This window comes from Lichenostomus cassidix, chromosome Z (genome assembly GCF_008360975.1).
Source record: "Lichenostomus cassidix isolate B80296 chromosome Z, HeHo_3.0, whole genome shotgun sequence".
Lineage (NCBI taxonomy): Eukaryota > Metazoa > Chordata > Aves > Passeriformes > Meliphagidae > Lichenostomus > Lichenostomus cassidix.
The window spans coordinates 23,618,923-23,641,691 of NC_139511.1; the positions used below are offsets into that span (position 1 = coordinate 23,618,923).

General features: G+C 35.0%; 1 protein-coding gene across 3 annotated transcripts in view; it reads left to right on the plus strand.

Moving 5' to 3' along the window:
• SHOC1 (shortage in chiasmata 1) overlaps positions 1-20,660 on the plus strand; it is a 46,715-nt gene extending 26,055 nt beyond the window's left edge. For 2 of the 3 annotated variants that reach the window (XM_085042505.1, XM_085042507.1), the window contains 13 exons: positions 1,486-1,673; positions 6,426-6,498; positions 7,907-7,976; positions 8,556-8,740; positions 9,243-9,348; positions 11,023-11,134; positions 12,076-12,197; positions 13,148-13,241; positions 14,291-14,422; positions 15,746-15,895; positions 16,932-17,103; positions 17,323-17,880; positions 20,294-20,660. In XM_085042505.1, the coding sequence (XP_084898631.1) occupies positions 1,486-1,673; positions 6,426-6,498; positions 7,907-7,976; positions 8,556-8,740; positions 9,243-9,348; positions 11,023-11,134; positions 12,076-12,197; positions 13,148-13,241; positions 14,291-14,422; positions 15,746-15,895; positions 16,932-17,103; positions 17,323-17,880; positions 20,294-20,394 (2,063 nt within the window). In that variant the 3' untranslated portion in view covers positions 20,395-20,660. The remainder of the gene's footprint in view (positions 1-1,485; positions 1,674-6,425; positions 6,499-7,906; positions 7,977-8,555; positions 8,741-9,242; positions 9,349-11,022; positions 11,135-12,075; positions 12,198-13,147; positions 13,242-14,290; positions 14,423-15,745; positions 15,896-16,931; positions 17,104-17,322; positions 17,881-20,293) is intronic. The other variant, XM_085042506.1, reaches the window with a different exon arrangement.
• Positions 20,661-22,769: the final 2,109 nt, after the last annotated feature.

Below are 22,769 nucleotides of genomic sequence, written 5' to 3' on the forward strand. Positions count from 1 at the left end.
TATATAATGTATTGTCTTGTATCTCAGAATGACACATTTTCATTGGAATCTCTGTGTCAAAATTGTGGAACATGCAAAAATGGCAGGTCCTTTTCTATTTACCATCTATCTTTTTCAAGTGTGGAACACTTCTCACCTAAAAATATGCTTAGACTCCTTGGAAAAGAGGTACTTAAATCTGAGGGTATAGTAAGCAAAATCCTAAGTGTTATATAATGTGTCATGTGCAGGGAGTTTGAAGTTACAGCACTGGACTTACATAGAAGTGCTTCTTTGAGCTTTTCCGGTCTTGTGCTGTTCACATTTGGAACATGAAAAATCCATTGTAGCCCAGTTCAATGCCTGAAATTATAATGCTGAGCTTGTCAAATCCCCATAGTTGTGTATTGTGAATTTTCAGATAGCTCTATCAGGATGGATCTATAAGAAGTTGAAGTCAGTGTTTTTGAATGCCTTAGGAAAGTCAGACTCCATCTGTCTTTATTGGAGATAAAGTTGCTTCAGAGCATCTAGCTTCAGTCTGAACTATCCTTTGAAGGATGGTGTTTCCTTAAAATTGATGTAAAATGGAAACATCTGCCATAAACTGAACTGTAGGGAAAATAAATTATTTTGTATTTCCTGAAATATTTCTAGCAATAAAGGAATAGGAAGAAGAATACAGAATGAAATTATAAGTAGAATCCTATGTAAATTTATTTTCTATCATTACTATAAACAATGTAGAAGGATGGGAGGGGGGAAAATGAGCAGTTCTTCCTACACTGCTTATTGTAGTAGAAGCACACCTAGATGATAATTCAGAATTACAAAACCACCTGTGTTTCCAAACCTGAACAACAATTTACACAGGAAACTGTGCAACTAAAAAAGATCTGAAAAAAAATTAGAAAATTGAGTCAGATACCAAGTAGGCCTTGTAGTGTTTAATCTTGTGTTGTTTTGCTGTGTGATTCATCATATAGTTATCTTGGATGTATTTTTTCTTTTTGCATTTTCAAATAAACCCAGCATTGTTCACCATTTATACACAGAAGGCATCATTCAGAGTTGACTGTGATATCTGGGATAATATGATGAGTCGTAAACACTTAGGACAAAAAAGCTTTAGACAATGGTGATAGAAATACTGTTGTTATTTAATAAATTTTACAGATTTATTTATATTTATATTTATATAACTAATCTGTACAATTTATGTTTAATAAATTGTACAGATTAGTTAAACATAACAGGGTTGCTGCTAGCATCTGCAGCTTTAGGATGCAATCTGGTACAATTCTAGCTGGAGTTATACAGCAGATTCTACATAAAGTACAGTGGTTTTATAAATGCCATTTATGTAGCTGATTAGTGGTCATAGTCTCCTTTCGTACCGGGGAGCCATTAAATTTTCATCTGTTTATGTGCCTTCTGAGAGATTTTACATGGATGTGCAATTATCTTTTGTCACTGCAATTACTTCTTCGGTTGCTTTATTGACAGGTTATTTGTCCAAGGCAAAGGATATCTATAAAAACATCTTGGAATCCTGTTTGAATAATATCTGGAGACAGCTGAAGATTGTACAGTACAGCAGCCAGAAAAAACATGAAACACATCCCAAAATAACAGCACTTCAGTGTGAAATGTTAAATTGGATGAAAAATTATGGAGAGAAACACAGTGTTAAGGTTAACAAACAACATAACCAATTTCTCTAAACAAACAAAACTGTTCTAGATTATAGGAATAATTGCAAAATAATTTTAACAAGGGGTGGTTTATGCAAAAAAAAAGTCTAAAATTACCTCACAGTATCTATTAAATAAGCATGACATAAATTTTAAGAACTCAGTCACAGCAGTACAAGTTTCTGTTTGATCAAGTCTCCCTTGTTGCATTTATGAAATAAGATGCAGAAGAGTTTTAACTCTTACCAGGGCTTCCTCTTATTGCAGGTGGTTCTGTTTTCCTGTTAAGTATATTGTATCACACCAGTTACTGAAAATGGTAATCTTTTATTTGAAAGCCTCAATCATCTGACACAGAAAGAATCATAGCACAAATCATGATTGTGTGCCTGTACAGCATGACTTGGAGCGAACATGCACCAAGGGGTGTGTGGGTGTTGTTGTCCAGAGATAACCTCTGCTTAACCAGTGTCTCCAGCCAACCTCCTGATACTTGAATTATATAAAAAGCAAATATCCATGAGTGATAGCTTTGGCATGGAAGATAGAGTTTTGGATGGTATTCAGATTATCAAAAGTTTTTCTTTTCTGGATATGTGAATATTTTGGGTCATGTGACCCAGTGAAAAACACTCCTTTCCTTTGCAGAATATTTATTATTTCTTTAGAGAATACTGATCACATTAGGAAACAGACAGAATGGAATGCACAGTATTTAAAGTGTCCTAACTGGAATAGCATTTATGCTGCTAAACACAGCCAAAAAGATCTTTACGTTTACTTTACTTTAGCTTCTTTACATGCTTCACTTTCTGGAGCTTTATTCTTCTTGTGTTTCTGTTAAGAGTTGCACTAAGAGCTCTGAATACCTTTTGATTAAATTTTGCTTAGAAGAGCAATATAAGAGCTTATTATACACCCTTTTGGAATTTAAAATGGAAATGATGTAACAAAAAATAAAATGGTGCTACTTGTCTTCTTGTCTGTCCTTCAACAGTCACTAAGATGATTTTGTATCCTTCTTAACAGCAACACATTTTTCTTTGTGATACTAGGGCTATGTTTTACTAGGAGGCATAGGAGAGCTTTGCCATCTTGATGTCAGCTCAGGGAGGATTTAGCTTTTCTTCTGAACTCCACTCAATGTGATTTAAAAAAAAATTTAGCTATAACTCCTGAGTTTTTACTCGCTTGCTTGACTTAGTCATGCACGCATATCCATGCCATGTTAGACTATATAGGATTTTATTCACATTTATTAGTTGTTTACTGTTTCCTAACATTCAGAGACAGGTTTCAATGAGCAAAAATAGGTAGGAGGAGTATTACAGTTTTAATGGGAAGTAAAAGTGGTATTCAATAAACTATTAGCTGTTCTATCATATCACATCAATATCAGTTAATATGGTGTGAAATATGATAATCTCATTATCCTTCTGCTAGCCGAAGTTGTTAATCATGTGGGATTGTGATGGAACATTTCCTTTGTAAGGGAGAAGTTTTTGCTGGTTTAGAAAAAACCTGAATTTTGCTCTTTGTTTTATTATCTTTTGTACCCATGATAAGACAGAACATGACTAAAAATTTCATCTAGCTCACATGAACATATAATGAGTCTGCTGTTAAATTGTATGTGGAAAAGCAGGTCTATGTTTTAAAATGCATTTGTCCAAAACTGCTTAAATAGGTGCCAGTAGATTGTTGAGTGGCTCTTCTGTGCACCTGCTTATGGAAATTGAAATCTGCCTTATGATTTTCTGACCAGAAATTATTTTCTGACAAGATCTAACATGCTTTTAATATTTACACATATGATTATCTTGTGTTTGTAAGTCTCAAGAGTTAGAAAATGCTGTGTGCCTTCTGAAAATCTTATCTTGTGTACACCATGAAAGGTGTCTATACAATTGCATAAAAGCTCGAAGATCATACTGTCAGAAAGTATGGTGGAAGTCCTGCATGTGAGTACATATTCTCCGTATACTTCAAGTAGCATGAGTTTAGTTTGTATCAGTTGAAATGATGGACAAGGTAAACACCCTCCCTGGTGGTGTTTCTTTTTAATATTATGTCAGTTTTGTAGATGCTAAACCTTTTCAACATTTTCATCTTAAGCAGTATTTAATGAGTCTCAGACCTCTGACAGGCACACTTTATAGTGACTCCATCTATACATCAGAAAGTCTTTCTGATTAGTTCAGCAGTACATACAGTGCCTCCCTCTGGTACATCAGTACCTTGCAGGCTGAATTCCAGATGTCTTCAGTTTAGGTTTTACCTCCGTAAGAATAATGCTTCTAATGTGACAGGTATGTCTAGTACAATAGTAATAATGTGGTATAATTATTTTAGATAGTATCTTTAAGTAACATTTTTATTTTAATCAAATATTCCCTTTTAAGATTTCTTCTAGAAGAGTTTTATTCATAATAATAATGTACACATACACTCAAGTTCCAAATTGTTGATGATTGGAGAAAAACTTTGACCTTGAATATGGGGATAGCAGACTTTGGACTGCTGGAGAAGCTTCTTAGTAAGGTCCAGGGGAAATATGTTTTTAAAGGGATTGGGGTCCAGGAATGCTGGCCACTTTTTAAGACTCATCTCTTTTGAGTACAGGAGCAATAATTCCACGGTGTCAAAAGCCAAGCAAGCAAGGCAGAAGCCTGGCCTGGCTGAGCAGGGATCTTCTAGAATTTAGGTGGAAAAGGGACTTGTATGGACTTTGGAAGTCTCTTATGAACAGGTGACATGAGGGGACTATAGAGAGGCTGTTCACACCTGTGGGGATAAAATTAATGTGGCCAAAGCTTAATTAAAGCTCAAGCTGGCCAGCACTGTGAAGGATGACAAAAAGGGTTCTTTAAATAAGTCAAGAGCAAAATGAAAATCAGAGAAAATGTTGGTCTGCTGCTCAACAAGGTAAGTTGCCTCTCAAATAGGGACATAGACAAAGCAGAGACATTCAGTGCTCTCTTTTGCCTCTGTCTTCAAACCCCAGATCCCAGTGTTAAAAAACTATGACTGAGGATGATGATAAACTCCCAGCCAATCCTGAACTTGTTTGAGACTTGCTGCTCCATCTGGATCTGCATAGACCTATAGAGTGCAATGGGATTCAGTCCATGCCCCCAAAGAAGCTCAAAAATGTCATTGTGGGACCTCTCTCCATTATTTTTCAATAGTCTTGGGAGTCTGGAGAGATTCCAGCTGATTGGAAGATGTTAAATGTTGTTTCAGTTTTCAAGAAGGGAAAGAAGGAAGCCTCTGGTAATTACAGACTTGTCAGTCCCACTTCAGTGCCTGGTAAAATTATAGAAAAGGTTATTCTGGAAGTTACTGAAAAACACTTGGCAGACAATGCAGTCATTGGCCACAGCCAGCACAGGTTCACAAGAGAAAAGTGCTAGTTAACAAACTTAATTTCCTTTCATTGTCCACATATGACAAAGTGACCCATCTAGATGACCAAGGAAAACCAGTGAGTGTGGTTTTTAATTTTAGCAAAGCTTTTAATACTGGCTCTCACGGTATCCTGGATGAACTGTTCATCAAAGAGCTAGACAAGTCCATAATATTGGGTTGGGTGAGCAATAGACCGATGAGTTCAGCTCAAAGAGTTACAGTGAATGCAATTACATCAGGCTGGTGGCCAGTGGTGTTCCTCAGGGTTCAATTTTAGGGCCAGTGCTCTTAAATGTTTTTATAAGTGGTCTGAACACAGGAATGAAAAGTACATTAAGTGAGTTTACTTATTATAGCAAATTAGGAGGAGCAGTGTACTCCCCTGAGGATAGAAAGGCCTTACAGAAAACCAGGTTAGAGAACTGAGCATTCACCAATTGCATTAAATATACCGGGAGCAAGTGCCAGATTCTCCACCTGGGATGGGACAATCATGGTTATACATACAAATCAGGAGAGAAGAGACTGGAGCCCCATAGGAAGAGACTAGAAGTCTGGATCAATGGCAAGTTGAGTCAGCAGTGCCCTGGCAGCCAGGAGGGTCACTCGTGTCCTGGGGGGCATCAGGCACAGCATTGCCAGCCAGACAAGGGACAGGATTGTCCTGCTCTGCTCTGCACTGGGGCAGCCTTACTTCAAGTGCTGGGGGCAGTTTTGGGTGCCACAATATAAAGAGGACATCAAACTTGTCTGTTTTCTGTATCTGGGGGAGGGAGACCAAGATGGTGAAAGGCATCGAGGGCAAGAGGAGGGGCAGCTGAGGTCACTTTAGTTGTTTCACCTGGGGAGGAGAAGGCTGAGGGTTGACCCCTTCACAGCCCAGACCTTCCTCAAGTAAGACAGCACAGGTGCAGATCTCCTCTCTCTGGTGACCAGCAATAGGACATAAGCAAGTGGAGTGAAGCTGTGTCAGGGAACATTCAGGCACATTAGGCAAACAATTCTTCACTGAGAGTGTGAAGAGGCTGAGAGGTCTTCCCTGGAACAGACTCCTAACAGAAGTGGTTAAAGCACCAAGCCTGTCTAAGTTGAAGAAGATTTTGGATATAGTCATATGGTTTAGTATTAGGTAGTCCTGTGAGAAGCACAGGATGTGATCCTTATGGGTCCCTTCCAACTTGAGATATTCTATGACTGTCATTGTGGAAAATTCCAAAGTTTCTAATTTTGCCGTCTGTCCGTTCAATCTCATGTTTTCTATGCAAAGGAGAAAGAAAGATGTATGCAGGCTGAAAGAAGAATTTTTAAACATTACTAGAATTTCATTTACTTGTCTTTGTACAGATACTGATCATTACAAGGACGGACTCTGAAAGAGAAAAAGCTGCCTTCATTCACCCATTATCTAAGATAGAAGGTAAATAATTGCTTTTATGTGTGTTTTTGAAATAAAAGGTATCTATTGTTTTGTAGATTGCTGCATTCCTGTTTAAATGCTTGTTGCAGGTGTTTCTCCCTTTTCATCAGGAACCTTTCTATATAGTTTTCTCACTGTTTAATATTTCCTAAGTCATCCATGAGCCATTTTTCTTTTATTTTCCCCGATTAAGAGTTCTGGTATAATCTTTTCTATTGCAAGAGAGTGACAGTTTATGTGTCAAGGCAAAGATTTTTTTTAACAGAACATGACAGGGCTGTGGACAGCCCATTGCCTAATTACATTTGCATCTGTTGTCTTGATCGGATTGTCTCATTGTTTTTAGCTGATCATTGGTCACAAGCTTTCCTCCTTGCAAGCTTATTCAGAACAGTTAGAATTTAAAAGTCTTGACTGAACTCCCCGGAATAAAGCCTTGAATGAGTAATTAGGTACAGATCATATGTTCCCTTAGCTATATGTTGCTGATCTTTTTTGCTAATTTGTTAACTATGTCGGCATAAGCTGTATAAGTCTATAAAACTCAAAGTAAAATAATCCCACCACCCCACTGATACAAGCAGCACTTTCATCACTTCCCCATTTTACCTGTGAGTAATTTCTGTACAAGCTTGTGCAACACTTCAAATTCAGCTGGTAAAACTAACATGTTTCAGGAAAATTGTGATTTGAGCCTGTAGTTTTTTTTAGAACAAGTCACTTATTCCTTTCATACTGTTTTTTTTTAAATCCATTTTCATAAATCCTTCTTGCATGAATATTATCATGTGTCATGTATTGTGCTGTTCTTTTGCCTTTAAAAATAAAGTTAGATTTCCTCTGCTCTTAAAAAAAGAAACCCTGTCTTTTAGAATGTTTTGAAAGGGAGGAGGCATGTTCACAGTGCTTTTACTAATAATAATATTTAATGAAAAGTCTTTTATTTGTTTTAAGGTCTTAAGACTTGGTTGCAAACACAGGTCAATCCAACTACACTTTTGAAAAGAGGTGCTTGTGTAATACTGATATTTCCTCTTACATACATCTTCCAGATAAAATTTCAAATGTATAGAAAGTGTAAAGAAATTTGACTTATAAAGGGGCAAGTGTGCTTCCTTTTTTATTACCCTTTAATTTTTCATTTTAAGATGATAAGGTTGTGAGTTTGTAAGACATGAAACTTGTTTGCATTACATTTTCCTTGCATTCTGAGAAGGAAGTTTTTAAATCATTATGTCCAACAGTACAGTACAAACTGAAATTGTATAGGAATTCGCCAAGACAGAATATATAATACTTAAAATTTAAATAACCTGTGTTGTTCCACATTTGCTACTTACTGTTGTGCATTGATTCATGCTCACAGAGGCTCATTTATGTCACCAGCTGTTTAATTCTTTTTAAGCAGGTTTGAAAGCTGTGGATTTCAATTCTGAGAAAAAAGGAAGCCCTTTAGATTGTAAAGAGATCATAAGCAAGTAAATTAAATTCTTGATTCTTGAAAACAAAATCTTTAGTCTGCTCTAAGGGCACTGAAACTTTAGTTACTTTTGTTCATTTCCACGGGACTTTCCAGTCTGGAGTCAAGTTTTCATAATATAAACCTACACCTTCATTTTAGAGTGGAGAACTTTGTCCACTCTAGAAAAATGCTTAGTGAGGGTCAGAGAAACTTTTAGAGAACAAACAATTGTGTATTCCTAACCTTATCTTTTATTTTGCATGCTTTAGCAAAACTTGTTTAGAGAAATACATAGAAAAAATTTTGCATGTTTTAGAAAAAGGTGGTGAAAGGGAGTAACAGAAGAAACAACAAACTATGACATTTGTGGAAAATATGAGTATTTCAAGGAGATAGTTGTAGGGGGAAGAGTACAGCTTTTAATTTTTAAATTAATTTTCAAAGGCATTGGAATTATAGCCAGGAAGGGGAAATATTTTTTTGTAAACAGACTTTAAACTGTGAAAATTCATCAAAGTAAAACCGAGTTTATTTTGTTCTGAGAGTAATTCTACCTGCACTTAATTTTATTGATATTTTGTTGGGGTTTTTCAAGCCTTAGCAGATATTCCTGCATTATTGTACATAATCAGCAAATTGGAGCTGACTTCCCTTGGACACACTTCTCATTAGTAGTGGAATATGATTATTCTGAAAATTCTTGTTGGAAAAATCTGTGCAAAAAGCTGAATGTGACTTACATGACTTTTAAAACCACCCTCCCTGAAATAATACAAATGGGTAAGTGCTCTCCAAAATTGTAATAAACAGTTAGGCTGACGTATGAAAAGAAAACATTTTCTGTTCCCTAAAATGCTACATTCATGTGCCTGTAGAAGAGAATGAGTAATATGTTATGAAGGCTAAAGCTAAACAAACAGAGCTGGGTTATCTATGCAGCAAGAAGGTGTTTTTATTTGAGTGTAAGCCTAGTTTTGGCCAGGATGTAGTAGTACATGTGGGTTTATAAGAGACTTGTGCCAAGTTCACAGGTTGTTTACAGTTTCTGCAAGCTGTGTCCACCCTTCCTTATCTTAAGGGAATGTTGTAGATCAAGGAAATATGAATTAAAGCCTAATTTCAAAGAGATTCAGAAGAGTTTAATTGGGGGGGGGGGGAAGTCTATAATGGAAGCATTTTATTGAGGATTAATAAAAGCTGCATTTTTAAAAGATATGACCATTTAATGTATCCTTAGGTTCTGCTTGTTAAACTATTATCTTACATATACAAAATGTTTTAGGGAATCATCGTGGTTCATTTCTTCTGGAAGTACAGATTCCATACGTATTTCTGACAACTGAAGGTCTTCTTAATATGCCAGATATTCTTCAACTTTTTGAATCCAAGTGAGTGAAAATAACCTATTTAATCATATTAGTTATTTATTTTCAGATTTCCAGGACATGTGTGTTGTCCTACTATATCATGTATTAGCCATCTACTTGGCCATCAGGTACATTTCCACAGTTACACTATTAGCATTTTAAGAGACAAGAAGAGAGTTTTTCTGTTGAAGTTAATAACGTGATATTAGAGATGCACAGACATGTCAACCAGAATTGAATTGGGCAATTTTTTTATGGTTATAATAAACTGGTACTTTTTAATCTAAACAACTTTTTAAATTGTCTACTTTTCCCTGAAAATCATAATATTAGCCAATTTTTTTTTTCTTTAGTGCTTCTTGGTGCTTGGAAGACTTTGTATTTAGTTCTTCATGAATATTGCTTTCGGATTTTTGTTGTTGTTGTTGTTGTTTTTATCTACTGGAGCTATGCTAAAAACCCAAACCAAACAATAGTAAAACATCATCTTTTCTGATGCATCACAATGTTTGGGAGAGGCTAAGTTCCAAACAAAAGCTAATTTATTCATAAAATTCAGGTCTACTATTCACTTAATTTTTGATACTGTATAACCTGTACAAAAACTACCAGAGCTGTAAATCATTGTGCTTCTTTATTATTTACTTTGACATAATTTCCTTGATGTTGCTTTCACAGTGGTAAAGCTGTGGTAAAGCTACATGGTAAATACATGGTAAAGCTACCTTTTATCACATGAGGGGAAAGAAAAAAAAGAAAGAAAAAAGAAACAAAGAAATAGGTATCAGAGCAGCAGTATATCTCAAACATAGTGACAGAGATACAGATAGTTGATTTCACCCTGTTGCTAGAGAGACATACCAGTTTTGATCCTAGCTGTGTCCTTGAGTCAGCTGTGGAGCCATTTTTGGTCTGTGTCTAATTACCATTCAGTAGGGGGAAAAAATATATATCTTTGACATTTAAAGTTTGAACACATAATCTGACATGCTTTTAAACTCCAATTTATTCAAGTTCTCTGTTCAGCCTGACCATAAGCCAAATAGCCAGGAATGCTGTTTATTAGTTTCTCACCAGCTCCTTTTAGCACTGATGGAGGACTTAAATAGGTGATCAAAGAACTGTACAATTTCAGAAAAGATAGTAGTTTACTTTTTTAAAAAATGTCTGAGTGCATTGTCCATACAAGTTTCTAGAGGACATACAGCTGTCAGATTCAGATTTCGGACTCTTGTGTTTCCTCGTAAAACAGAGCAGGAGGCTGTGCTCCTGGCACTTCTGAGTCACTCAGAAAAATTCAGAGTCACAGCAATGGCAATCAGGGAGTTTTCACTCAGTTTGCTGCACCTTGTGCCACACAATCATGAAAGAAGGAAAAGAAATGTAATATGTAAAGTTAGTCAGAAGGAGTTTCTTAGTGTCTGCCTTAGTTTCTATATTACTTTCTTTTTTTGTAAACTCAAAGCCTGTATATCACGGTCATATTCAATGCAGTTAGCAACATAATTTAATTTCACTTGTTCACTGCTACATTAAATGTATTGTTCAAGTATGTCTTAAAGTGAACTATTTGAGAAATAGCAAGACTGTATAAGTTAGAAAAGTGTATTAAGGGATGTATGTTATTCATTTCCTTTAACAAAATAGTGTTATTTTACTTGTCTGAGTTTTAATAAAATAATTTTACTTCTTCAGGTACAGCATTACCTTTGTCGAAAGAAGGAGTAGTTACTCCTTGAGGCTCTTTGGAAGTACAGATCGATACATTGTGTTGACAATAGATGAATGTACTGCTATCTTTTTGCAGGTACAGAATGAAACTACTGTGTCCAAGTTCTGTTATATGTTGGGTCCCTTCTAGGCCATATCTTCAGCATTTTAACACATTTTTCTTCCTCATAATCATGTTTACTTCATGCACTGTTTCACATCACAAATCATTAACCCAAAAATTGTGTCTGTGCCAGTTTGACTAGTTTAAAATGTTCTTTTTCTTCATTGAAGTGTGACATTTGACGTGTGCTTTGATTATATTAAATGTAGTTAAAGAATGCATACTAGAAAATGGGGCTTTATAAAGAAATTTTGTAACAACCAGTTAAATGTATTTGTGGCTATATTCTTGTACCAGTGTGCATATTAATTCCTACCATTTCAGATGATTATCTGAGCTGGTCTATAGAATAATTTGTCCTACATTTGATAAAAAATAGCATAGTATTTAAATTCTCGTATGCAGCTACACAGATTACACGTAGAAGAACTGCTTCTGAAAGATAAATAAAATAATCAGTTAGTATTACAAGTACAACATAGACATTCCTACAAGCTGCTGCAGTTAGTGATGATGTACTTTATGTAGTTAGTGTAGGTATAATATGATTTGTGTTGTTAAGTAAGTACTTCAGAATTTTATAACAATCTTTTGCATTATTTAAGTTCACATAAATCTTAGAAACAGCCTAAAAAGGTATTGACAGTGTGTCTTTTAAGAGGTAGGAAGAAGAGGTATGAAGCAGTGAATCAGCCTTTTAAAGTTCAAAGAAAATATAAGTTGGGAAATGCAAGTTCTTGTAATTCCCATGTGTCCTTAATGCTTACAGTATTTAGCTATATTTATGTTTGATCTAGTTTCTGCACATTATATCAATGCTCATTAAAAGCTGGGGGCAGCAGTAAATAAGTAAATAAAAACTTATAAAAATAATAAATAAAAACTATTTCATTTTTATTTAAATTCTACGGTAGAGTATGGAAGAACTAAATTATGAGGACTCCTGTGACACTGTAATATCAAGACTGATGGCATTATCCCTCCAATATACGTGCTGTTGGATTATTTTCTATTCCAGAGAAAGACTGAATTTAGAGTAAGTTATGAATTTTTTTTTGTTGCCTGGCATTTTAAAAACAAACTTGTCTCTAAAGGAAGCTGCTTATTAGAACAAGTTGAAACTTGTTGTTCTTTGAACTCCTCTGTATGAGTACATTTCTCTTAGAACAATATTGTAAGCTCATATTTCTAGTGTGCTTAGGATTTTTCACGTGGTTACAATGTTGTCATGCTCCTACTGAAAAACTCAGAGAAATTGTAAAAGTAACAGTGATCATTGGAGACCACCAAAAAAGTAAGAAAAGTTGGTTTTTATTTGTGAGGATCTTTTTAGCCTCACACAAGAGATAAAGAAATGGTTGTTATAAAATAACAGAGTTTGAGGCAGGCAACAATAACATGAGGTGTATTTCAAATCAACAGGTCCAGAAATTTCACAGCTCTAAAGATATGAAATACTGGTATTATTCTTGCATCTGTTTGAAGTGAATTAAACCCTACAAATGCATGGTTATGAATTACTGTGTTAGCACCACTGTATGTCATTGCAACAGGGAAACCTTCTTTGGGTGTTCTTACAGTGCATCAGTTGTTCTCCTTTTGCTGTTGGGAGCACGCCATTTGTTGACACAGTTCATAAACATTACTTATTATCTCTTGTGAGACATTTTTCTATAAGCAGGTGGTAATTCCCCTCTATATGTTTTTTCTCCAGTGTCTCCAGTGATTGACCTTTATCCAGACATTTTGCTTCAGACCAGACTTGCTTTGCTGTAGACTGACTCTATTTTCTTCCTTATAGTCCATCTTTAGCAGTCAGTCCCTTAATGTACCTTAGTTCTCCTTACACAGATATTAATGCTCAAACTGTAGCTGTATTTGGAATTCCAGGAAATGAAATATCCATTTATGAAGACATGGAACAAATGGTTTGGGATATTACATGTGCGTTTTAAATATTAATTGTCCAGTGAAACTGTTTTACAGGTACAGTCTCAAGGGAGATACTCTGCTTAACCTTGTCTTAATTTATGCCACTCTAATTGAACTTACACAGAAGTCAGAAGACTTTGAAGTAAAGGTAATTTTTTTCTTTATTAATTTTCATGATAAGATATTTCTAAAGAGCTCAATCAAGTATGCCTTCTACATCAAAAACATAAAATAGCTCAAAATTACTAAAATAAGAGAGGATCTTAATTCTGTGCTGCTAAAGTTAGTGAAAAGGCTGTTGACTGCAACACAAGTTGAATCAGATTCAAATAGCACTTGAAGTCTTTTTATGACTAGCAGTCAAAAAAAGATATTGTACCTTTAATAAATTATTAGAATATCTATTAATCCTGCTTATGTCTTAGTTTGAAATATCAGGTTATTATGTTGCTGATGTGACAGAAGAAAAAAAGGAATAATTTGCTGTCAGCTAGTTTTCTTTTTTAATGTGACAAGATAAATTAACTTTTTTCTTTAAAAGTCAGGAAATCTAGAATCTAGAAAACCTATATTCTAATATCTAGAATAATCAGCATTTTAAAAATGGGATGAAATTTTCATTTATCTTACCAAATTGATGTTGGTAACTTATATTTTCAAATTAAGTACTATCTTTTTAGGCACTTTTTTCACTTGTTTTCTGCCAATGTTGCTTGAAGATCGTTATGAAAGTCATTATCATTTGCATATTAAAAGTTGTATAAAATTTATCTGATTAAATGAAAGTTACAGAAAGGAAAAGCTTTTTTCATTTAATGTACTCAGCAGTATCGTTTATGTGGAAATTATACCTTTAAAGTGTTACACATCTTCTTAAACTGTAATAGGCATCTCACAATTGCCTGTTTTATTCAGAACTCATATTACACCCAGGAACTTGATCACATATGAAAGACCTATAGGATAAATCAATTAATTTCACCTACACAGGATTTGTGTAAATAAGGAGTGTAACTTGCAGCCAGGCTAGTGGTCAGAGTTTGGAGTTCCTCTGCATGATAAGCATGGATCAGGTTTAATTACACCACAGTACTAACTCCTGTGTTCAGGATGACCTCTAGTTTTCACCTCAAGTTCTGTAGCAAATTAAGACTCTACTCCATAGTTTTAAACAAAAATATTATGTGTCACTTGTAGGTAGTTCTTACTCCGGGGATTGAAGAGACAGCACTGGTAATACATCAGATTGCTTACAACATTTTGATAGCATCTAATATCAGTCCACATGAGTGGTTGGACAAATCCTGGCTTTCTGTCTTGCCATCTGAGGTTTGCATATCTTCCCATGAATTTACAGTTTTCCTCCTGTTTCTTAGAGTCATAAAGTTCTAGGCTTTTTTGTTGTTATTCTCTTAAAATATATTCTTAAAATAAGCATTATTATGTATATATATATACATATGCAGATATATATACACATGCACATATATATGCAGATATATATATATATACTCAAACATATATATATATAATTATCATCATCCTTATCAGAACTTTTAGATGTAACTTTGACTTACCCCATGCTTTCATAATTAACCTGTAGAGAAGTTTGTCCTCCACATCTGCCTGCAAATTTGTACAGTCCCACAGTTCTAGGCACTAAGTTTAAAAAACTATCGAAATTGTAAAAGACAAACATACAGTGGCTCACGTGGGCAGGTAGCCAAATTCATCAGTGCTGATCCATTACTGAAGTCAACAGCATTGCTTGTTGACTTGCTTTAGTACCAGATGGTAGAAACTTGTTTAACTCATGCAATTACTTGTTTAACTCATTCCAGTAAATGCTAGAATAGACCCACCAATCACTGTCAAATATATGTTATTCTTTAACTTGTGTAGTAAGGTTCTCAACTGAAGCATATCAATTTGTTCATTTTATGTGAAAGCTTTGAACTCCTGTGAAGCTGAGATTGTTTTTGGCTTTTGCAAAATTCAGAAGCATTATAAAGTACGTATTGGCGTGGCCTTTCAAGAGTGGGGTGTTGGACCATAGGTTTTCCAATTCAGAGACTAAGGATACTGGGAAAAAAATGGACAGGAATCAATGTATTTTGGCTCTGTTAAAGACATTTGATCCTGGCAGTGTTTTATGAAAGTCAGGAACAGGAAGTTGACATTAATAACATGCTACTCTCAACTTGCAGCCCTGTTTGTGACATTCATCCTCCCCCAAGCAACTTCTGCTTTTGCCACCTGTTTCATTGCTGTTAACAAATACAACTTTTGTAAAACAGAACCAGTTTAGTCAGCTTATGTTCATCTAGGTAATACATTTTCAAATGGGGAATTAATAGTAAATCTGGTTATGCATTTTAAAATCAAGTTTACATGATTTACTGGTTTTTACCTTTAGAAAACAAACATCTTTAGACTTGCTTTTTGTCAAATTTCCTCTTTTTCAAAAATGATACTATTACATATGTAGTAAAAAAAAAAGGAGTTTTTATTGGACTGTAAAAATGCACTGTTTGAAAGCTCTTTATGATATACTCTATGAATTATTCAACAAGATGTGACTTTGTAGTAACAGGAAACAAAGGAAAAAAAGTTAGTCAGATATCAATCTAACAAAATAATTTCCATTTCCAGACAGAGAAATCACTGCTTACTTTTCCATGTATCAACCCTTTGGTTGCTCAGTTTATGTTAAAGAAGGGATCTTCACTGAACAGGTTATTTCTTGCAAGCTTTGATCAACTCCACGAACTTCTGCCAGAGGTTCCAAAAAAAGTTTTAAAGGTTGGACAAAATTAATTCATGTATTAGATCAATCTTTTTGCACAGTTGTAATGTGTGGTTGTTTTGTTGTTTGGTTTTTTTAATCTGATGCTACATGTGCATTTTCTGGTATCATTTAAAAATTACTTACATGCTTTAGTATATCATTCATAGCTAAAATGTTGAATCTGCTGATTCTCAGCAGATTTTGTCAAGTCACCATTATGTTTGTGAGAATAATGAGAGCATTTCCTTAACTGAAAAAATATTAATTAGAACAACTTCCTCCTCAAGCTTCACCATATCGAGTGTTGTAACAGCATACAAGCTTTTGTGTTTTTCTAATGTAAGACATGTTTTCCAGTTAAGTGTTTCCAGTGTGTCCTTCCTTCCTTCCTTCCTTCCTTCCTTCCTTCGCACTTATGAATTCATAATACTAAGCATTTGACAGAGCCCTAGAGATGAAGAATTGTGTGCCCCTACTGTTTCAGTTTAGTCAAGTCTGGGAAAATTATAGACTGAATATCATCAGCTAATTCAGTAAAAAATGCACGTATTTTATCATCCAAGAAAATGGTTGGGTACATCATTCATTTAAGGTGAAACATTCAGTAAAGGTGAAGGATCAAATGAATAGGTATTTGGGCACTGAATGTGAAAATGTGCATACTATTATTATAACTGTATATTTGTGAGCCATCTTTATTGACAGAAAAAGCTCAGTTAAATTCCTCTGTGATGCATGATACATGCCAATCCATTGCAGACACTGCTTTCTACAGTCTTGGAGAAATGGAAGAGAATAAATTATATTAAGACATTGCTTTTCCTGTGTTTCAAGACAGAGATTATTACTTTCTCTGTTTATAGATTTAAGAGAGGTAGTACATTGTCTACTGTACATGCCTCTTCTGCATTGTAAGTCTTTTTTTGTTTTGTTCCAGTAAACAAAAAATTATACATCTTAGAATCTTAACAACTGGTTTAACTTTTTGTACTTGACAGGGTAGACATGCACCATAAACATTCCTGACAAATCTTTTCTTTATTGTTTCAGCATTTCAGTGACATAATATCTTCATACAGCCTAAATGCTGCTGCTCCACTAGAAAAAACAACGAAAGATGCATCACACCCAGGAAACCAGAACAACTTCAACACATTATGTCTTGATAATAAACAAAATTGTCAGATTTTAGAGCTGCTTGATAAGGCACAAAACAGCACAGGTAATACCTTGAATTACTAGGAATATGTGTCTCCTTTGAAACCAAGTGAAAAATCTGAATGTATTAGAATCTTTATCTTCTAATCGTGCTAAGGTCAGTCATTCTGACTAGACAGACTGCAATCAAAATGCTTAATAGCATCTTGGTTTTCTGTAAAATGTAAAAAATGAGCTAATCGTTCATTCTCAAAAAAAAAAGGTTCAAATTTTTCTCCACCAGGAACATCTCTCATGAATTCGGAAACCTTAATTCCTGCACTGAATCATCATAAGGGTTTTTTTACGTCTGATCTTCCAAGCTGTATTCAAAAGAACGCATGTTCGTCAGCTGTAATTACAAGAAGGAAGCCAGATTTCTTTGCTTTATCGAAGGACTCTGAAGATTTTGCTAATCTAGATGTTACAAATTCTCTCCATGTTCAAAGACAGCCTTTCAGGATGCATGATAGCTCTGATCATTCTTCCAAAGGCTCTGAAAAAGAGGATTTCTTTGCAACTTTGAGTGACTGTGCACCTCAGGAGAGCTCTAAGAGTTTTCTAGAAGAATTTAGAGACACAGCATTTAAAAGCCCAGTAATTCAGACTGACCAGCTCCTGTGGAATGACTCTTTATCCACAGGCCCACGTAATTCATTTGCTCATGATGGATTTCTCTCTGATTTCTTTGATGATACGCATGAGCTTCAAAATCTGAATTTTAACCAAATAGGTAGAGCATCTAAAGGCAAGAGGAAGCAAAGATCACCATTCTTATGGTTGAAAGAAAAAAATAAAACAGGTAGGTCCAACATAAGCAGAATTTACTGAAATTATTTTTGTTATTCAACTGGAAAGTCGTAAAGAGTACCTGTAATACTGTGTTTTGTATTTTATTTAAATAGCTGTTAAATGAAATCCAACCCAACAGTTGTATTCTTTCTTTGCTAAAACATAGTTGCATATGTATTTCTTCTTTGATAAAAGGTTCCTAACATGTTCTGTTTGGAGCATAAAGAACGTTTTAAAAAAAAAAAAAGCCAAACCAAATGAGCTAGGATTTTGTTACTGCCATTCTTTTTCCCTGGTAAAATATTGAAAAGCGTAGTTCTGTGATATTGTAAGATTCAGCCTCTTTTCTCTTTGACAGTGCCTAAAATATAGATAATGAACCTGTCAGAATTAATTTAAAAGTTATGGGAAAGACTATTTTGTAAACATAGATTTGGACAAAAGGGTGAACAAAAGACTGTATTTTCTCCATAGGACAAAAAGAAGATTCAGCAAATCCTGAGAGTGAAATTCAGCTACTAATGGCTGTGTTTTGCTGTTGACACTGACAGAGAAAAAATGGCACTCTGAAAATTTTCTAACTTTGTTTAATATATTTCCTTATTCTTGGAATATTTTTTCAGCTAGTATCTCCAGGGCTAAATGCTCCACTTGAAATCATTCCAAAGTTTATTTTTTCAAAGAGATGGTGTGATGTCAAAACTTTGTGTACCCTGAAAACGTGTAGTCCTTATACAAAATATTAGGTGCCTTTTTTTTTTTTTTTTTTTTTTTTTTTTTAATTTTCTTATCCCTGGTTTACTCCATCAAATATAGTTAGCTTGAAAGCTTTTTTAATAAACTGTAATATGTATCCATGGAGACTTGCGACTAAGAAAATCCCTGTCAGAATATGTATCATTGTATCATTTATTGTAGCATTTTTAAAATTTTTCTGCTTCCCTGTAGGTGAGGTGGCACATTTAAAAACTTCAAGCTTAAGTTTGTAAGAAAAGTGCCTAATTCCTCATACAGATGATTTGTCTGTTGCTGCCTGTCATTAAATCTCTTGGTGCTACAAGGTCAGCACAGCATTAAAATGCTTTCACTAATTAGATCAGACTCATTCATGAAAACCTAAGTAACTAATTTAAATCACTCTTGCATGGACTGCTTAGGGTAATTATGGAGGAAAAGAGATAAAATTTGATTTGATATGGTGAACTTCTTTTAGTTTTCTGCCTGTGTAAATTTAAATGTTCATAGAAAATCTCTGAACGGACATTTTGATTCTCTGGAATTAGAATTGAGATCTGCAGTATTGCTGAGTAGGCAACAAGTATTTCAGTAACTGGTAACTGGAAATGATAGCATAAAATTCTTCATACAATATATTTCAGTAGAGATCAGAGCAAAGTCTTCTGATACAACATTTTACAGTGTTCTGAAAACACTGTGATCTCCAACTGATAAGCTTTCTGTAATATTCTTGCCCAGTAGGACAAAGTATACTTGAATGTGAATCAGATCAAAACAAGGAAAAGTGATGGTTTGTTTAGATTTTGGAAGAATTGGCTTATTCTACTTTCTAATTCACTAACCAGGGTAAAAATAAGTATACTAAACAGTTTTGCGTGTTAATTTTAAAAAAGACCAAAACTAAAACAAAACCAAACCAAACAAAAAAAAAAATCCACAAAAATAAAAACAACGAACCAAAAAAACCCCAAGTTCACCTTAATACAGTGATAGACCCTGAGAGCAAAAATTTAAGAAATATGTAGAGAGTCAAGTTAAAAAGACACACTGGGAACAAATGCCAGGGATTTCTACAGGCTTCAGATTAAGCTCTCATTAAACCACAGATAATTCATTACACCATGTCAAGCCAGTATTTCCACTGGAACAGATTAAATCCTTTGATCAGTGTTAGAGTTTTCTGACAATACTTTTTGTAAAGACTAAACATAATTTTCTCACAGTAACTTGTTTTGAATAAGGAACTTCTCAAATACTTCATTATAAAAGCACTTGAATCCTAAAAATGTAAGTAGCTTTTTTAAACAACTTAGAAACATGACCATGTGTGGTTAAAAAGAATTATATTTCAACACTTAGTGAATAGTTCTAAGTGTAATATTAGTGAAATAGAAATAAACATTAAATATTTTCTGAAATATTGTGGTTAAGTATAGTGCAGGTCGATTTATTTACTTTTGTATAAAATCCTGTGTTCCTATTACAGGATGATATGCATAAAATGGGTCAGTAGCAGTAAGAAGTACCTAATCTGTACACATTTTATTTTATGGCAGTTGACACTTAGGGAGCACACCAGTTAAAGCTAAAGCGTGTTACTGCTTCTGAGAAACACACAGTTAAGTCTGCATACATGTTGTATTTGTAGTTTGTCATGGTTTTTCTTTTTTCCACTTATTTTCCAGATTCAGGATTTCCAGAAGTAGAGGAGTTCAAAAAAAGGAGATTGACATATGAAAGAGTCCCTGGAAGAAGAGATGGACAAACGCGCCTTAAATTCTTTTGAATGGAATGGGGATTTGCATATTACATACATTTTTTTAAATTGTTGAACTCTTTGAAGGGAAATAAATAAATTGTTGTTGTTAGTTTTTAGAAAGAAATTAGGATTTGGGAATTCTTACTAGCTCAGGATTCTTCTGTATGTTTTTAAAATGTTACTAAACAAACTAGTTTCCTGAAGCTGGAGAATTACTGCTTCTCTATTTTCATGGGTGATATAAAGGTACTATATCACTCTGTATATTAAAATAATACATGAATGGAAAAAAACAGACACCAAGGCTCACTGAGTTTTCAAAACCCCTGTGTTTGCTCCCTGAGCATGCAGCTTTTCCAGCATAAAGATGGGCTAGATCTGCCAGAATCTAAAGGCTTCTCAAAGTCTTAGAGATTTCTTGCAGTTACAGCTGTGACTCTTTTTAACTGTCCCTTGGGCCGTGTTCCACTTCTTCTGACAGCTCCTTTAGGCACCATGTGATAAGTTCCTGAGCTGCTTTTAGTCATAATCAGCCTAGGAAAATCTCTTTGTTTTATGGACAACATGTGAAGACTGTGTTTAAAACTACCATTCTTATAGATTTGATTCAGGAAACTAAGCTGTGACCCTCACTCTCTGCATTAACTGGTGGAGGCCATTTGTTGGCACCCATGATTTTCAGTCTTCTTCAGTGCACTGGTAAGCAGGGAGATGGGAGTCATCTGGGGGGCAGTTCCAGATATTATAGGGTACAACTAGAATGGGTAAAAGACTGAATTAAAAAAAAAAAAAAGCTATCTCAACTGTAATCTAAAGAACAGTTCAGAATAGTACCCAAACCCTCACTCTTTCCATCCAAAGATTTGGCAGCAAAACTGGAAATACATGTGGAAGCAATGGTAGACAGTAACTCCATTCTGCTGCAGGAATGCATAAACCGTTTGCACAGGCACGCCTGCCAGCTCCAGAATGTCTCTCTCTGTTCAGTTGCCTTCAGCTGAGACGATTCAGGTTTCAAACTCACAAACCTTTTTCAAGTTTGCAGTAACAGAAAGGACAGGATGGGGCAGAAGGTAATAAAAGGAAAACCACCAAGTTTAAGTTTTATGCTTGCACTTAAATAGTTACTTGGCATTAAGCCTTCATTAAGCAATATTCACTGTTTGGGTAAATGAAACCAGCACGTAGGGGAGAAAAAATTCATCCCTCAGAGAAAATAGAGTGCTGATTTTTAATAGAATTCTTAAAAGCTATGGTGACAGCACTAATTGCAGTTTTAGTTCACATTAATATCCCTGAATTATTTGTACCCAGATTGTTTGTAAGAGTTTAGAAAGTAACTTTCACAAGTGATAACATAAAAAGATTTCTAGTAACATTGCAAACAAGGCACTGTTTCCTAGAATAAGAGAAAGATTTAAATAAAAGTTGCAATTTGCTTACTATCTATGGCCCATTTTTGTGGTCACCTGACCTAACCATTTTCCTTCTTTTGCATCATGGGTTATGTTGTTACTCCTCCGAAATTTCCAGAACCAGGATTCTGGTTTTTTTTAAAGTACAACTCTATAAAGTCTTAGTCACAGATGACCACAATTTGAGAAAATTATAGTTGCCAGTGCCAAGCTATTTATTTATGTCCTCCTGTTCCACAGGCAAAGGCTGACACCAGAACTTTCACATGAACAGTTGTGAAAGAGTAGCATAGATAATCTGAAGAGAACTTTGAAAAAGGCATGTTGTGTACATCAACTAAAAATATTCAAGTGCTGTCTGCGTTGTTTCTGTTAGGTAGAAAAAAACATCAGTGTGCAGTTAAATTACTGGCAATGTAGTGGAAAATAAGGAAAAAGGCTGGCAATGACCAACTGTTTTTTACTGTATTTGTTTATGACAAATCTCAGTCTCTCACAGATATGGACACATTGACAAATTTATAAAATTGCATTCTTCCCCCTCCTTTTGTCTGTTTAATGTGGAGTAAAATTACTATGGCACTACAATGATGCACTTCCCCACTCCATCCCCTGCCCTGCCAAATCACCTATAATTACAAATTAGGAAGCAACTAATTCTTAGACAAAAGGATGCAATACAAAAACTAATCTCCTAGTCCTACATCAGCAGGTAGGGACATTCCATTCCTGGGAACAAGTTTGTAAACCTTTTAGTGACCAGGCTGTAGGCACCCGTAGATGGAGAAGAGCCTTGCAGATTGATTGGGAGAGATGATAGTGAGAAAAGAGGGTCTTGTGACTCGTGAGGCACTGAGCATACAAATGTGTGTGCTCACTCAATCTTCATTACTGTGGTTATCCTGTGGGACCTGCTGCCATCAGATGACATGAAAGCCTCTGTGCAACAGGTAACCCTCTTGGACAGTCTTTGGTAAAGGGAGCTAA